The following is a 17254-nucleotide window of genomic DNA, read 5'->3' as shown; positions in this document are numbered from 1 at the left end:
AATTGAATCCTATTTAGCTTTCTGAGGAAAAATAAACAGAAACCCAATTCATGATGAGAAAATATTTGGAAATCTCCTAATTCTTCTTCAAAGATCCAAGATCAGATCTCAAGCTCCTTAATAGACACTGTTGAGAACTTTCTTGTTGTGTTCAGATTTGACGAAAGGCTAACTTGGGGAATGAGGCGGGTTGGAAAGGGAGGTGGAATCACAGGTAAAACCAAGGGCATCTGCCTCAGCTTTCTCTTTTCTGAGGCTTGCCCCTCCTGGCTGTCAGGGAGAAATTGTGAATAACAAAATTGAGTGTGTATGGAAACCAAGGTGTGCTCAGAGTCCAAAAATGAAAAAGCAGAGTCAGAGGCAGCAACCGCCTTTTACATTATTTGAAAAATTGGTTGCTGAGTTAACATGACAGAGGGGGCAAGTCTGGCCTCCGGGCTGGCAGGGCTGGAGGTCGGATGTCCACACGCACAGGACACCGTGTAGGCTGGCATCCCTCGACATTGCTTGTTGGAATAAGAAAACTCCATCTTTCCTTCCCCACACTCTCTCTGGGAGGAAAGGGTCTTATTTCAGTGTCCTTGACAGGAGTCTTTGTGACCCTGGGAGCTCTGCCAACCTGCCTGTGGGACCCTGGGCAAGGGACGTTGCCCCTGAGGGCTCCAGGCGGCTCTGTGAGAGTCTGCATCGCGAGACTTCATGTGTGCTTTAGGAAGGGGCCTCTCCTCAGCTTTCTCTTGGAACACTCATAAAGCCAAAAGCGAATTTCAACAAGAAGTCTCCAGTATCATCCCTAGTTTGGAAACTGATCCTCAGCAGCCATCCCTTGCAGAGAACCGATGTGAGGGTTTAGTTTGCCACCAGGGATGCCCTCCCTCTTCATGAGTTTTTGTCCCTCCCTGTGCTTCCCCTGAACAGACAGCACGGCCACACATTGAAGCGGAATGTAGGAGCGCAGACTTAGGCCTTCTCCACACCTGCACGCCCTATCAGCCTGGGCCCAGCCCTCCTTTCTGTGTCCCCCTCGTCAGTGTGTCTCACTCACTTTCCCTGGTCTCCTAGCCCAGGGTGGGCACGTCACAAGCACTCTATCTGCCCCTCTCCAATTGCCAGAGTTCTCTGTTGTATCAAACAGCCTCTCCCCTGTCCCCAAATTATGCACATTGAAACATTCTAGGCCAGGGAGATAGACAGATGTGTAGACAATTATGTCATTAACTCTTTTACTGTCGTTGGGCTTCTGTCGTGCCATTTAGAATTACCAAGAGCATTAGCTCATGAGCTTCTTGGGCAGACACCATGACTTACTCATCTTTGTGTCTTCCCTATCTGTCTGCGTGTTCAGAGCCCCACTTTAGGGAGTCCTTGATATTGGTACTTTAGCAGAGAATGAATTAAGAGCTTCTGGTATGTGTAAGTCATCACAATTTTTAGACAGCTTGTTTCTGACTGTTACAAATGACTTATGTATGATAAGTCACGCTCAAAAGCTATTAAGAAATTGTCCTTAAAATAGGTTAGCAGCCCAAAGTTCCTCTGATCGACACCATTTTTCACTAACACCATTATGTACAGAATAATAAGCCAATCCAAGCTCAAAGTAGTAATACTTTGTGGTAACATTAACTAATCATGTAGAATGTTGTTCTTGTAACGCAAACTGCTCTCGGAAACATGGGTTTGCCTGGCATTATATTTTCATGGAACCATTTAGGGGGGTTAACCAGGTTATATGATATGTTTAGATATTTTTATTGTAGTGAAATTGGAGCGCAAGAACCGGAAGAATAAGCATATTAATAATGGGAGTTTTTTTCATATTATATCATTCAACCAATTCCTTGACATAGGCTGTGGCTAAAAATAATCTGGCTTCTATAAACTGGTCAAACTTAACATTAACAAGAAAAACTGAAGGCTTCTATTCCTAACTGAGCTTACGGGGTCATCTACAAAATGAAATTGCTAATAATTAAGGGTCTTAAAATTTTAGTGATACCGGTGAGAGCCATATGGTTTTCCTTGATTTTCTAAGCTATACCATTAAGAAACTGTTTAGCTAATGTTAGGATGGAGGGTAGTATTAACTTTCACCAAACAGTGTTGTTGTGGTCCTTTGTATTTGAAAAAATCCAAGGCCGAGCCCAATGCCCCATGTATGTTTGCATGAGGACTTCAGGTTTTTTACGTGCTCCAGACATACATCCTGTATGATGTTGATAGGAATTGTTTAGCAGCACAAATAGCTAAAATGTAATGTTTAAGTCAGCAAGGAAGAAGCCATAGAAAAGAAATGTGTCCTCTAAGCCCTTTGTCATCAGCTCCATCCCTACTCTGATTGAAGAGGCTAAAGGAGATAAGATGGTCTCTGGAGGCCCTTCCAAGCCCATTAGGGGCAGGCAGGGAGCAACAAGCAGCAGTTGGAGGGGTCATTTTGACCTCTTGGCTGCGTATCCTACCCAGTTGCCTAGCACACTCACAGGGGAATCGGAAAGGGAATAAAATAAGCATTTATTAATTGCCTGCTGTGAGCCAGGCATCATAGGAGGTACCTTACAAATATGATCTCATTTGATCCTCTCGGCCCCCTTGGGAAGTTGGTGCTGTTATCATCCCTATTTTACATTTGAGGAAATTGAGACTTGCCCAGGATCACACAGCCAGGAATATTCTGAGTCCAGATTTGAATTCAGATCTTTCTGATTCTAGTTCCAATATTCTACTGGTTAAAAATCATAACTTTGTAACTTAAAGAAGCTCTGCACTTTCAAGTTTAGTTCTGAATAAAGAGGAGCATATTAGTACAGTTGTTCGATTAACGAGGAAAGGCTTTTCTCTGCGACCTTCCTTGGTTTTCACATTAATAATTCATAACCACCTGTAGTGAATTGTTTGAATTTCTGTAGGAATCATGCATATGTTCATACAGCAAATGTCATCAATGACTGGGCTTTATAATTTGTCACTGGGGATTCCTTTGTAGGATTATATAACTTTTTCTATGAATCCTTGTCCTCCATCATTTTGAGTGACTAATAAGGTCACTATATCAGCAATTTGTATGTAACTTTGGCAAAATTTCTGTAAAGTAGAAATTTCTTCGTCTGCTATAATTAAATGGACCAAATAAAAGGTGCTTATCAGAAAATACCCTATTAGCATGAAAGTTCAGGACAAATCCTTTCTGATTTCCTTAATGTGTTATTATGAAATTCAATTACACAGCATGCTCACCACACTCATTTTATTGTCTATAATCTATTGATAGCCAGGGTTAGCAGAAAGAGAAAGGTATCCTGAAGTAAGATACATCGAGTGAGTCATTTCCCCATTATAATCATTCTGCATTTGCAGGGTGAGTGATAGTATTTTAAGGAAAGCCACTACTAAAAAGACTTAGGACCACACTGCCGTCTCAAATTTAATTTGCTTGATTCAAAGCCTGCAAGGGAAATTAGATAGATTTTGGGGGGGGGGGGAGTGGGTAAAAAGGAAGGTGTTGAGGCAGTTTGCCACCAAATTAATCTGGAAACTGTATGATACATTTAATTATAACAGAAGTTATAAGAAATACAAAATTTTCAGTGGGTCCCCTATATGAAAATAAACATGTGAAGATGCAAATGAGTCCCTTTTCTCCTCCAAACTCAGTCCCTTCCCACAGCTAAAAATATCCCCATTTCACACTCCATCAGCCCCTCATCAGTGGAAGTAGACCAGAGCCCTGTGACCATTGCCGTTTGCTATTCTGTTTCCTTCATCTGTATGCAGTCAATTCAGTAAGCATTCATTAAGCATCGGTTCTACGCCAGACACTGCTCAGTGCTAGGGATACAAAAGATGAATGGAAATAGTTACCAGCTCCTCGATTTAGAGTTAGAAAGGACATTAGAGGGCAACTGCTTCCTCCCCATCATTTCAAGAAGCTGGTCCCAGACAGGCCCTTCAGGTACCAAATAGCACAGCCGGAATTTGAACCCAGTCCCTCTTTGGAATCATGGTAGAGATGGGACAAAAATGAGGCAGGAAGACAAGGCAGGGAGAAGAGCCCTTCTGGTCAGGCCGGAGTCAGGTCCTCCCTTGCTTCCACAATCCGCCCTCAGTCAGCCTGAAGCTATTTGTGCAGCCATGGGCTTCCCAGGGTTTGGCCAACACGGGCTACTCAAAACTAGGGCTGAAGGGCCTTATTTAAAAATGTGCATTCTGGAACCCTTGAACCATTCTGAAAACTTGAGGAGGGGAACTCTCCTTCCTCAATCATGTGAATCAGTTAGAGAGCTCAAAAATAGGCACTCACACCCCACCCCGCTCCTGCTCTCTCCTCGGCTAGGGATCTTGTCTGTCCTCCTCTTTATCCTCCCAGTGGCTGTGAAGACAAGTTCTACTGGAGAAGGTCATTGGCGGCCGCCTGTCTGTTCCCCCGGTGTATTTTCATCACCAAAGCTCTGATAATAAGTCTCCAGGTCATTCTCATAGTTTTACATCAATAATCATGTGAGTGTGTGAGTCAGGAGCTGCTGATGCCCTCTGCACCACGTTTAAGTGTTCCATGTGATTTTTCCTGTCCTTTGATATACCTTCCCCTTCTTCAGCTTCAGAATGTTTTCAGAGCCATCTTCCTCTGGGCATGGTTCTGTCCGGGTGTCTTTACTTTGGTCCCGGTGCTCTCCCCACCATCATCTTCTTGAATGCCATTTACCACTTACTGAAAGAGAGTATCAAATGCTGAGTCCATTTGGGGACTGTCATAAGTGATGGAAATTGGTTCTTATCAAACTGATGCTATAATTCTGCCAATGTTTGTCCATTTTCCTCCACAAAATTCCCACTTATGTGACATCCATATATATCGGTGACCCTGGATTCTTGAATGCTCTGGCAGCAAAACATAAGCAGTGACAGAGAACTAGCATGAAGAGCCCTTCCACTACAGTCTGGTGACAGCGTCCATTATCCAAGGACCAGCCTACCTAAGTACACCAGTGGCCACTGGGTGATGAATTCTTTGAACGCGACAGTCCATGAAACAAAACTCCCACGTGGGAAATTAAGCCCAACATTGTTGTGTAATAAATGAAACAAAAAAATTACCATCTTGTCAAAACTAAAAGGTCATAGAGATGCTTTTTTCTCTAACGTAGAAATTTTATTCTTATTACTAAGAAATCATTTCACGATTTGCTCTGGACAAAGCAAAATGATAGATCATTTGACTTGGTAGAGCAAAATCCATCACTGAGGGCTCTCTTCCAACAAGTTGTCTCTTGTACATGTGTTAAAAGCATGCAGTTCAAAGATCCCTTAATGGCTACAGTTCTAGAGATGGCTTTGGATTAACCATATCAAAGAATAGTCATCAATGCTTCACTGCTGACTTAGAAGAGGTCCTAGGGAGTGTCCCAGGGATCTCTGCTTGGCCTTGAGCTGTATAATGTTTTTATCAGGATCCTAAGTGACAATAAAGAATCATGCTTCTCAAATTTGGAGGTAATATGAATTGATTCCCTGAGGCTAAGGGTCTGGGAATCCTTTGAGATACAGAATAACCTGATTTAGGATCAGAACATTATTAGATTAAAGAATTAGAGGTGGAAGGGAAACTTCAGGGCTACACAGTCCAACCCCTTTATAATAAAGTAAAGAAACTAAGACCCAGCAAGTTGAAGTGACTGACCCAAGATCACCCCAGCATTAAATGGCTGCGGTAGATAGAAGTCAGGCCCTCCACACCACACACACTGGATTTTTGCCAGTAATAGAGCCCTGTACTTGGTATCAGGAGATAGTGAGCTAACTTCTCTCATCCTCAGTTTTGCCATCTATAAAATGGGGATAATAACACTTGAACTCCCTAACCCCCAGCTTTTTACAAGAAAACCACTCTTTAAACATTAAATGCTATAAAAAATGTGAATAGTCATAATTATTATTTATCATTAAATCAAGAGCAGTTTTTTGAATGTTTTTATATGTCATAGGACAGTTAAAAAAAATCTGTTAATGCATTATCATCTCACCCTCATTTTTCTCAAGTTTAAAATCATCTGTTTGATTTCTTCTTTTTCAGAGATTGGCTAAAAGTATTCAGCCCACCTATTGTCCCCCCAAGCCAGCAGCCTACAGAACACCTGGATTCCTCAGGAAGTTTGAGTGTCCAAGGTAGGAATTTAAATAGTAGCATTTGCTGAAAAGGAAAATAAATGAATTTATAAACCTTTAAAAATAATCCCAGAGCTGGAGGAGGCTCCATCTCATCTGCCTCCTTCCTCTCTATTTAAGGAGGGAGGAAATCTTGCTATTTTTCAGCTGTAAGATACCAGCCACATAGGGCCATTTCTGTACTGGGGGATATTGTCTTGATTTGTTCCTTCTTAATTTCAGCGAATATTTATTGTACTTCTATAACCTAAACAAATCAAAGAAGTGATCCTGATTTCTAATTATTGCTTCTGAGAAAGTAATTGTAATATTTTAGTCTCACTTCCTGAACGCTACAAAGTCAACACATTTTTATCGGGAAAAATCACTCAATGCAACTCTGCTGGTCCCTAGTGGAAATTTGAAAAGAACAAAGAGACAAAACCTGAGATGGGGGATCCTTTGTCAGCAATCTCTGCCCAGGTAACCCACTTGGTTCTGGCTCCGGGATCGAAGCATTACCAGTAAGGACCAGAGATAAGACAGCAACAAAATAAGTTCTGCTGAAATTAGAGCAATGTGAGTGGTAGCAAAGGAAAATAAATGTATGCTCAGCTTTGACATCATGGCTGTCTAAGAACATTCTCTGCGTCTTAATCTCGAAAGAGAGAGCATAAGACCTAGAGTTAGGAAGACAAAAAAAACACAGCCGAAGCCAACCCAAGGTGCCAGTTTTCTGCTGATTGCCCAAGGGAGAGAACACTGATATTTCCACATTTGTCTTCAGGTCTAGAGAATTCAGAATGAGAGCTCATAAATCTGACTTGTATATTTTGGCTGCCTCGGGGATGGAGCTGTTTCCATGATTTACTATCTGAAATAGATTATGCCCCCCCCCAATTGGGCATCTTTTCGGAGGTGTACATTTATAATTACTTATGACAGAAAAATAGGGCCTTGCTGTCAAGAAGGGACCTTGCTGGGAGGAAGCACGTGATCTGTTCTGTTAAATGTCCCAAATAAGCCAAAGAGAATGAGACTTTGATCCTTGAGCAAAGGCACCCGAGAGATAGATTTCTGATAATGCCTCAAAAGGCATCTTGAAGTCACTGTCACAAAGGCAAGCACTGACAGCAGCAACTCAGTTACGTGGAACATAAACTGAGCTTCTGCCAGAGGGGAAATTAAAGGATTGCATTCAAATGAGTCCTTTCCAAATGGGCTCTCTCATGTTAACTCCTCGTGGCTCAGCACCTTCTCCTGATCTCAGTGTCACCAGCTTTCTGGCCTCGGTGGACCAAGAAAGCCTGTGGTCTTCTACTTCCCGTTTGCACATATTACCATCCCAAGAGACCCCCTAATATACCTGCTGTACCTACACCATTCCCAGGGCTTTAAGCCAACTTAGAAGTTTGAGAAAAGGGAAAGTTTTGTTTATGTGTTGGTTGTTTTTCACTTTTTTAACATTCTTTTATTTTTACATTTTGAGTTCCAAATTCTCTCCTCCCTCCCCTTCCGACACCCAGGGAAAAGGCGAGCAAAATACATCTATTATAGATGTGAAATCATGCAAAACATATTTCCCTATTAGTTATCTCACAAAAAAGCAAGACAAATTTTAAAAAGAGAGAGAACATTATACCTCAGTTTGTACCCAGAGTTCATCAGTTCTCTCTCTGGAGGTAGATAGCATTTTTTTTCCCATCATGGTGCCTTTGGAATTGTCTTATATAAATAATTGTATTGATCAGAGAAGTCAAGTCTTTCACAGTTAGTCATCGTTACGACATTGTTATTTTTACACACAGCAGTCTGCCTTCTCGCTTCATATCAGAGTTGCCATGTTTTGTTTTGTTTTTCCTGAAACCTCCCCCTCACCATTGCATTAATACTTCATCACAGTCATATACCACACCTTGGTCAGCTATTATCCAATTGATGGGTGTCCCCTCGATTTTCAATTCTTTGCCAGCACAAAAAGAGCTGCTTTTGTATACATAGGTCCATTCCCTTTTTCTTTGATCACTGTTGAGTACAGAGCTAGGAATGGTATTGCTGCAACGAAGAATATATTTAGTTTTATAACTTTTGGGGCTAGTCCCATATTCTGAAGAAATATTGGACCAGTTCACAATTCCTCCAACAGTTTATTAATGTACTTAGTTTCTAGTTTTATTCCCTCTGATATTTGTCATTTCTGATAGGTGGTAGCTCAGAGTTGTTTTAATTTGCATTTATCTAATCAATAGTGATATAGAATAGTTTTCACATAACTATAGGTAACTGATTTCTTCTTTTGAAAAATGCTTGTTAATAACCCTTTGAGCTTGAAGGGCTCGTATTTTTGTAAATTTGATTCTGTTCCCCCATTTGAGAAATGAAGCCTTTATCAGAGAAATTTGTCTTTAAAAAAGTTTGATAGTGACTTCATTGTCTCTGATATCTTTTGGCAAAATGAAGTTCCCCTGCTTATCTCTTTTAATTAGCTCTATTTTTGCTTTTGCTTTATCTAGAAGTCATGATTACAACTCCTGCTTTTTTCATTTTAGCTGAAACATAATAGATTTTGTTCCAGCTCCTCAGTCACAACCAACTTGGGTGATTTTGGAGGGGGAAACAGTGCAAAGCCAGGAGAGGTATTGGGTAAGGAGAAACAAAAGAATATAATTCAGATAACCATCTTAAATTAAGAATAAGGAAGCCTCGCCCAAATTCCCTTGTAGCAAGTGCCCGTTTAGGATATAGCTTTAGGGCCCCCGATTGCAACTTGTACTTCATTTTCTCATGGAAACGTAGTATAAAGTTTGTCAGGTGCAGTTGAAAAGCCATGATGAGGGTTGTATTTGAGGGGGGTTGTGCTTCCAGCTGCAGGGATTCGTGTCCACACACACCCTGTTGTAAAGCCTCATTGGGGTCTGGAAGGAGCCCTGAGTTCAGGCATGTCATTACATGGGCCCTGGAGATCTGCCCAAGGACAGGAACCAGTGAAAAACGTGGCTTTCCAAGCATTGAGGTCCGAGTGCTTTAGGGCCACGCTGGCGGCTCAGGGGCCCTCGGAAGGGATCCACAAGGAAGGCACTGCCCCCCATGCCTATGTCTGCCTTGGGCCTCAGAAAGCTCCCGTAGCTCACTGAAGGCTTGCAGAGTGATTGCCGGATACATGTCTTGGGCCAGGCCGGTCCTCTTTCCACTCTACCAGGCTTTGGTTATTAGCCTAAAAACCCAGCAGTGGGGTCTGATTTCACAGCATCAGGAACTCCCAAGTGGAGAAACACCCTCCTCCAGGGCAGCTCAGTTCTTGTGCAGCATCCTAGGGCCTTGGTGAGCTCCTGGCACACCAGGAGCTGTGACTTGGAGAGGGTCTCGTAGCCACTGGTGTCAGTTAGTACTTTCCGGCTCCCACCTTTGAGTTACTGCCTCTCCTCTCATCCGGGGACAACGGTAGCGGCTCACCATTTACCTGTAACAGAAAATCTGTTACAAGGTCTCAAGAGTTCATTGATAAACGGACTTTGGGGTACAATCTTTTTAGAAATTGGCAATGGCTTTATAAGAAGTTGTTTACACAGTGAAATATTGATACTTCAAGATGAAGCAAACCTTCAGAATTCTCTTTTAAGTAGCATTTCACCAGAATAGAAAATTGCTTCTGACTTCCACAGTGTCTGATGTACACGCTTTCCAGCTAATGCCCGAACAACAATCAATACTCCCTGCCTGTCGTTCACTTGCTTTCTGAGCAGCAATAAGATTCTAATTCTGTATTGTCAAAGAAATCATATCTGAGCCTTTCATTTATCTTGTTCTTCCCCCAGGGCTCACGTTTGCTGAGAACACTGTGCAACTTACAGAGAGCTTCCCTCGAGGATGCTACTTTGCCAGAGGGTTGCTCCGGGTTGTTGGAACACCCTGCATTCAGTGGGATCTTCCCTCAAAATGCCATCTTTATTGATGGAGGGTCAGGCCATCCCAAATGGAGATCCTTCCCCATGGAATGGTTTCAGTAGTATGTTAGTATGCACATAGGAAAGTTGTCCATCACTTCTGAAGCTCCGTATGGGAGCCGGGGGGATGTGGCAGAGGCAGAAAATTGAAGTATTAGTAAAGTAATTCAAAGGTGTTCAAGGTATCTGGCCTCCAATGACATATTTTAGATTGAAAAGTTGAGTGATTCTTTTTCACAGGCTGGATGGTGTTTTTTGTTTGTTTGTTTTATAAATGCATTAAATATAGGTAATTATTTACATTAATTGGCTTTAATAAAAGTAGGTGAACTGAAGAATTGACTCCTCCTAGTAACTCTTAAGAGACAGATCAGCAGACAGCCAATATCACAGCATTAGCAATGGTTGAGTTGGTTTTTCTTCTGTTATTATCATTAACCAATTTCAAAGTGGATGAGGCTGAAACTCAATAAATTGATTATTAAATAAAAGGCAATTCCATTTAACCAGAAACTATTTTATTATGGAGGAAATATAAACAGCCTGATTTGGACCCAGGTCTAGATTGTTCCAGTGTAGTGGGAAATTGTCTTTTGTTGGTTGTTTTTGTTAATATATCCTTGTTGAGGTACTGTGACTCAGCCTTAAAAAGAGCAATTTGCCATTTTGAGGAAAAAACAAACCCTGTGTGATCCAAGAATGTAATTGAAAGTTTCATCGTACCCATGCACGGTAATTACTTTTCATAACATTTCCCATTGCTTTGACATCATAATGGTAATTGCTTAATGACACTATAATTTCATTACATAGTGATTACAATGGCAAAGTGATGTTAGTTGAAGTCTGGGAAAACTACATTAGAACCCAAACAAAATCTTTTGATGAAGTTGGATTGAACATTTCAGTGTCAAAGGAGATCATTTCACTCGGTTTGGCACCCCAAGGATCCGTTTTTTGTTATACTAAGGTTCAACTCATGATGGTAGCCATATTGTAAAATAATTCAAATAACCAAGCACATATTTAAAATATCCCCGGCTCAGCACGGCATCTGGCACACAGGAAACACTTGAGAAATGCTTGTTAATTGATTAATAATAACAATTCATATTTCTAAAGTTCCCTGAACTTTACAAAGCCCTCTCCTTCCAGTAATCTTCCAAGGACGGTAGGTGTCGCCTTGTTGGTTTGAGGGAGGATCGATGGAAGGGAAAAGCATTTTTCCTGTGTGCTCTTTACAAGAATTATTTCGCTTGACTCTTACAACAGCCCCATGACAGGCTGCATAGATGATCCCCAGTTTACAGCTGAGGAAACAGACCAGTGGAGGTTAGGCGACTTGGCCAGGTCAGGAAGCAGCTGAAGTCAGGCTGGAGCTCCAGCCCCGCGAGCGCACAGCCCGCTGCACCCCCTCCTCCTCTGGCTACCTCTGTGCTTACAAGTGAGGAGCCTGAGTGCCCTGGGGGCCCAGAGAGGAGGCCTGCCCAGGCTCCAGGGGCTGAATCCAGTCCCCACCCCCACCTCGGGCCCCTCCAGGTTCTGGACACGCGCGAAAGGAAGACGCTCCATCGCGGTGACTCAGTTTTATCTCACGCCCATGTGTGCTCACACACACCGAACTGAAGCTGGTAGTTTGTGGGGTGGGAGGGTGGGGTGTAGGTCCATAATGTTTGCGTAGGGATAGATTTTCTATTCACATGTGCGTGCATATATGAAACAATTATAAATTCGACAAAAATTCAGCCTCACAACCACATAGCCCCTACCACGTGCCAGACAATCCCCATCAGGACCACAGTTTCCTTCTGGCAAAATATCTAGAAAGGAATTGGGTCCCGGTTGATTCTCCCTGCCCAGCTGGGCACCCCCACCCACCACCCACCATCCTAGCAAGATTCCCAACTGGCCACATAATATGTCAGTGCTTCTCATTTTGGAATGCTAGCTCATAAATCTGCCTTTCCATAAAGTACAGGTAGAGAGGCCCATAGACAGTTACATTCAGTATAATCCTTCACCACAAAGGTCAGTTTTCCCAAAAGTGTTATTTAGTCATGACAAGAAATAGACTGAGGTCCCCAAGAGATTGATGACACAAAAGAATTCACCTCCACAGCTCTATGATTTTTCGGTTTATCTCTATTGGGAAAATTAGTTTTACTCCGTGAAAAAGTAGGTTTTGGCTAAGAGTTCAAGAACCATATGTAGGGAAGGCTACAGTTAGAAAGACACGTCACATAGTCTAGGCCGGGGTCCTGGGCAAGGGTATTTTTCTCATAGTAAAAGTAATGGGGTTAATTAAATCTATAAAAATGGAACATTAGATAGGGAAATACTGCAGGGGACATTATCAATGTAAAATACCCTCTTAGGCTGCCGATTTTAGGCCATGTGCAAGGAAGACTTGGTCCCATGATGCTCACTCTAGATCTGGGAGCAACCTCCTGGTCCAGCCAGTCCAACCCCCTCATTTTACATTTGAGCTCCGTGAGACCCAGAAAGAGTAAGGGGCCCTCCCAGGCTTTCATAGCCAGCCTTTGAGGCAGGATTTGAATCCGGTTCTTTATGACTTTAATGCTAGCACTCTAATTTCAGACCACGAAATCTTAGGTCTTTACAAACACTCACATTTTATATTATTATCATTGAGGAGCACAGGGGGTCCCCTGCTCACAACCATCCCCCAGTCTGGCTTCCCAGGCCCCTCCAGCAGCCAGCTTCCCAGCCTGGTAGCTATGATGGCGCTGGTTAGTACCGACCCTGTCCTTGTAAACCAGAGTTAGTAGGGGTGACTTTGGAGTTGAATGTGAGAGATGCCTCTTATGTTCTAATGTAAGGGAACGTGGGGGGTTTGCCTGTATTTGTTTTGTTTTGTCTGTTTCTGAACTGAACACATCCCACCGTTGCGCTCTGGGCCCTCCTGTCTACTCCCCGTCGCTCCCCCAGAGACTTCATCCATTTTTGTGGCACCCACCACAGTGAGAGCCAATCAGATGAAACTGCTTATCTCAGATGCCAGCTATGTGCCAGGCACTGTGCCGGGTCCTGGGGGTGTATCTAGACCCAGGAAGTCAGTGCGTGGTAACTGGGGAGCCCAGAAGAGACCCTTTCCTCTCCTCCAGAGAGGAGGAGTTTTCTGCTGAAATCGTCCCCATCACCCCAGCTTCAGCACGTCCTCCAGTAGGTGACTCCCACCCAAAGCCCCCTCTCGCCTCTTATTCCCGTGGATTTCCAGGAATTAGAAGGAATGGGATTTCTTCCTTAGAGGAGCAACCCCTTCCCTGCAGCTGAAGAGCTAACTTCTTGGGTACTTTTTTGAGGCACCTCAGGACTCTCCCTCCACCACAGGCTTCTGGCAAAGTGAATAAATCCTGGTCTATTCCAAAACTCAGTTAATTCTAGTGGACTGTGTCACAGAGGGCTGTGGCCCAGGTCCATCCAGCAAAGGATCCTGCCCTGGGCCTTGGGTTCCCATCCTGGCCCTGAGTATCTGGGCGGGTTACTTCATTCCCCAGAACTCAGTTTCCCCATTTTCGAGGGCATGATCTCTAAGGACCTCCCAGCTCCCAGGGCTGGGCCTAAAGCCAACCTGGCCATCAAAGAACCAGTGGATCTTCAAGGCCTTCTTTCTTCCTGCCAGGGCAAGCCATGGTATTGTTGAGGTTCAAAGAGACCCCAAAAGGTTGGGATTGCAGACCAGTGTCACAAGGTGTCTCAAAAGAATTTGCAGGCTTGAACCCATCTCTAAATCAAGTTTATTATAATTGTATAATAATAATTTTATTGAAGTGGGTTAAGTTCCAAAAGGATTTAGCCAAGAACCAGGAGCAAGAAGATAAATTTATAGAAAAAGACAGAGATCTGGTTCTTCATGCCTGAGATGCTAATTTTATGGCCCAGAGTTAGAACTGAGGAATGGTCTGGTATATACCTCACCATTTGTCTCAGAAACCCTGTTATCTCTGACCAACAGCCAGCCACATTTGTAGGATTATATTATAGCATTCTAAGGCCAAGAGACTTTACTTGTTAGGACAGGGGGCCTCAGGATTATTGCTATTTTTCTCCTAGAAGCTATAGCCCATCAGTATCTCAGTTTTCTTCTCTGTCAAATGGGCACCAACTGAGATCTCATTCAGCTCCAGGTCTGTTCGTTTTCATGCAAATGATCAATGATATTGTGCCAGAATGTAAGCCCCTCAAAGACAAAGCCTGTCCCCCTCCTTCCAGGGGTCTGGTAACCTGGCCCATAAAAGGCACCTAATGCCGGCTTCCCTAGCAGACATCATCCTTTTAGCCACTTTTTCATAAATTAATCCTTTCCTGTCTCCATAGCTACTTCTCTCCTTTTTGTAGCTAGACCCTTTGAATTAGGCTAGGAGGATTTTAAAATTCATTTTTATTGTTTACCTTTTTCTAAGGGTTGGTACACGATCAAAGCCAGTACAATCCCTGCTTCATTTTCCCTGATCCCCCCACTTCAGGAAGGACCACAATAAAGGCAGCTTGTGGGCTTTGAGTGTATACCAGGTTAACAGGGAGCCCAGTTCCCAGTTATTCTATCTGGCTTTGCTTGTCCCTGTGCTTTTCTTCCCATCTGCCCAATTCCTCTCTTTCACCACCACCCCAAAACCCAACAACTTAGAGGGAGTTCCTGAAGTCACTGATTCTCCCTTTGTGCAATACAATAGGGAGGATTCAAAACATTAGGTTGAGATCCTGAAGGATTAGGTATTCACTGAAGTTATTTAAATTTATTTATTTAAATTTCTATTATTTTCTTTCTTGTTCTACTTTAAATATTGTTATAGTCCACCCTCAGACACGAATATTTGCTTATTTGTCGAATATTTTTTAACTTGTGTGACTTTCAAGAAATCAGGGGACCTCTGAGTACCCGGGGCCAATTCTCAATCTAAATCCACTGGCCAAGGGGCCTTCCACTGGGTGACTGCCCACAGTGACAAAATCACAGATTTCAGACGTTTTTATAAATAATGGACCTCAAGAAGGTGGAATTTTATCACACCTTGGGGGCAGAGAGTCGGTTCTGTTTTATTCTCTCTCTCAGTATTTAGCTCAGTGGATCGCACAGTCAGCACTTAATAAATAATGGATTTCCCCAACTTTGTTCAGCTTTGTAGGTTCATGTCTTTCTCTTCTTTCCCACAGGTGAAGATGACTTAAGCACTGAAGAGGATGAGGAAGTGCTGACTCTGTTGTATGATCCATGTCTAAACTGCTACTTCGATCCACAGACAGGGAAATACTACGAACTGGCTTAGCCCCTTATCCAGGACCCAGGATGCCTCCACCTCCAGCAAGACATTATCTCACACTTTAGCGCTTTGTCAAGTGTTCCCCAAAATGTGCGTGCACATTGTATGGTCACGCTTTCAATCAAAATAGTTTGGCAGAGAATCAAACGCGTCTGTAAGTACCACAGAATGTTCAGAAATAGCTACGTCGTTTTTACAGATTTATATTCATTTAAAACGTTGTGAAGAACTAATATAATGACAGAATCTTAGGACGTTGGGGGCTTTTTCTTATTTGTTCTGTATCAAATAGATGATTTTGTTTATTTCCTATTATAATTCTTATGTAAACCAATTAAGAGTTATTAATTCATATGTTTTGCAGTGTTAATTTGTAAATGATGGCTTGATATCCAGAAACTGTATTCTTTTCTTACCTGTTAAAAATCTATTTGGGTACTTTCTATTTTATTATATATTTGTATTACCAGAAAGAAAATAAAGTGTGATAGTCAAAGAAAAGTCTTGTAAGTTGCTCTGCGGTTTTGTAGCGTATTTGTATTTGTATTTGTATTACCCCTACATTTTTACCAAAATATTGCTGGAAGTCCTTACCTTTTCTTAGTCACAAAAAAGGAAGCCATCCCTAATCAGCTTAGTCTTTATAAGGCCTTGGAGTTGCCTTTTCATTATGATTCCTGCAGATTCTGCCAAACACTACGGTGCTCGCTGCTTATCAATTCAGGCCACTTGTCTCCTTAGCCCTGTCTTTAAGAGAAGAACATAAGTGCATCTTGTTAAATTTTTCCACCAATTATCTCGGAATTCTAATTATGGCGGTCTAGTTTCCTAATCTGAAAACTCCACAAACCCGACAGATCCCCAATCTCTGGCTCGTCCGAGGTCAGAGTGTCTGCTAAAAGTACGGTTGTATGATAAAGAAGCAGTCGTGTGCTTCAAGCCCCGGGGAAGATAGCCTTCAAATATCTGCCAAGTATGGTCTTCTTGAGCCTGAGGAAACACTTACATTAGCTGCTGTATTTTTTTATTTAATAAGGCAATTTTTTCTAATAAAGTAAGGTGCCTTTTGAAATGAAAAATGATGGGTGTATAGTCTCAGGCTCTTAATAGTAGTCACTTAGTGTTAACAGCTCGGAGTAGAAAATGTGTTCTTAATTTAAATAGCAGATTGGGCCCACTATTCAAGGGATGATCAATTATTTAGAGCCATATCCCTGATCATAAAATTTTAATCCTTCTGATCATAAAGAATAACTCTGTGATGAATAGACAGCCAGGATTTTCCTATTTACAATAAAACAGTGAATACCTGTTACCAGATTTCGAACTTGAAAAGACATCATTGAGTCCGACTCATTCCTGAACAAGAATTTCTTTTGCAATGTGCCTGACAAGCGATCATCTGGCCCTTGCTTGTAGACCTCCAGTCAGAGGAAACTCATCCCTCTCAAGGGAGTCCACTGTATTGGGGGATAGCGCTCTTTGTTAAAAAGGCTTGTTCTTGTTGTTGGGAGGGGGAGATGTTTCCCCTGACATCAGGCCTCTCATCTGGTACCCATTGCTCTTGGTTCTTCCCTCTGGGACCCCAGGGAGCAGAATAGTTTTTATGTGCTCATGTGATAACTCATTAAATGCTTAATGACATGTCTCCATTCTCCACTGAGTCTTTCTACTCTGAGTTAACTCTCACCAGTTTTCATTTGGGATGACCTGAGGCCCTGTGTTCTCAGCATACTTTCCAGCCATTCAATGTCAAGGATTTCCTAAAGGCAGATTTGCTTCCATTTCCTGCTGTCCTGACTGGAGCGAGCAGCCCCGTATGGCCTACAAATGATGCGATCCCTGTCTGGTCTCGGGACCAGGAGCAGAAATACCACAAATAAGACATTT

General features: G+C 42.5%; 1 protein-coding gene and 1 long non-coding RNA gene across 2 annotated transcripts in view; one reads left to right on the top strand and one right to left on the bottom strand.

Moving 5' to 3' along the window:
- The window catches only part of LOC116421648, a 28876-nt gene extending 12850 nt beyond the window's left edge, over window positions 1–16026 (bottom strand). Inside the window, exon 1 of the long non-coding RNA XR_004232124.1 lies at window positions 15959–16026. This is a non-coding gene — a long non-coding RNA (uncharacterized LOC116421648). The remainder of the gene's footprint in view (window positions 1–15958) is intronic.
- Window positions 1–16684, top strand: part of C1H3orf67 (chromosome 1 C3orf67 homolog) — a 196915-nt gene extending 180231 nt beyond the window's left edge. The window contains exons 16-17 of the mRNA XM_031953419.1: window positions 6068–6159; window positions 15258–16684. Of these exons, the coding sequence (XP_031809279.1) occupies window positions 6068–6159; window positions 15258–15370 (205 nt within the window). The 3' untranslated portion in view covers window positions 15371–16684. The remainder of the gene's footprint in view (window positions 1–6067; window positions 6160–15257) is intronic.
- The last annotated feature ends 570 nt before the right edge of the window (window positions 16685–17254 follow it).

Source organism: Sarcophilus harrisii, chromosome 1 (genome assembly GCF_902635505.1).
Source record: "Sarcophilus harrisii chromosome 1, mSarHar1.11, whole genome shotgun sequence".
Taxonomy (NCBI): Eukaryota; Metazoa; Chordata; class Mammalia; order Dasyuromorphia; family Dasyuridae; genus Sarcophilus; species Sarcophilus harrisii.
This window is presented reverse-complemented; position numbering and strand designations above follow the sequence as displayed.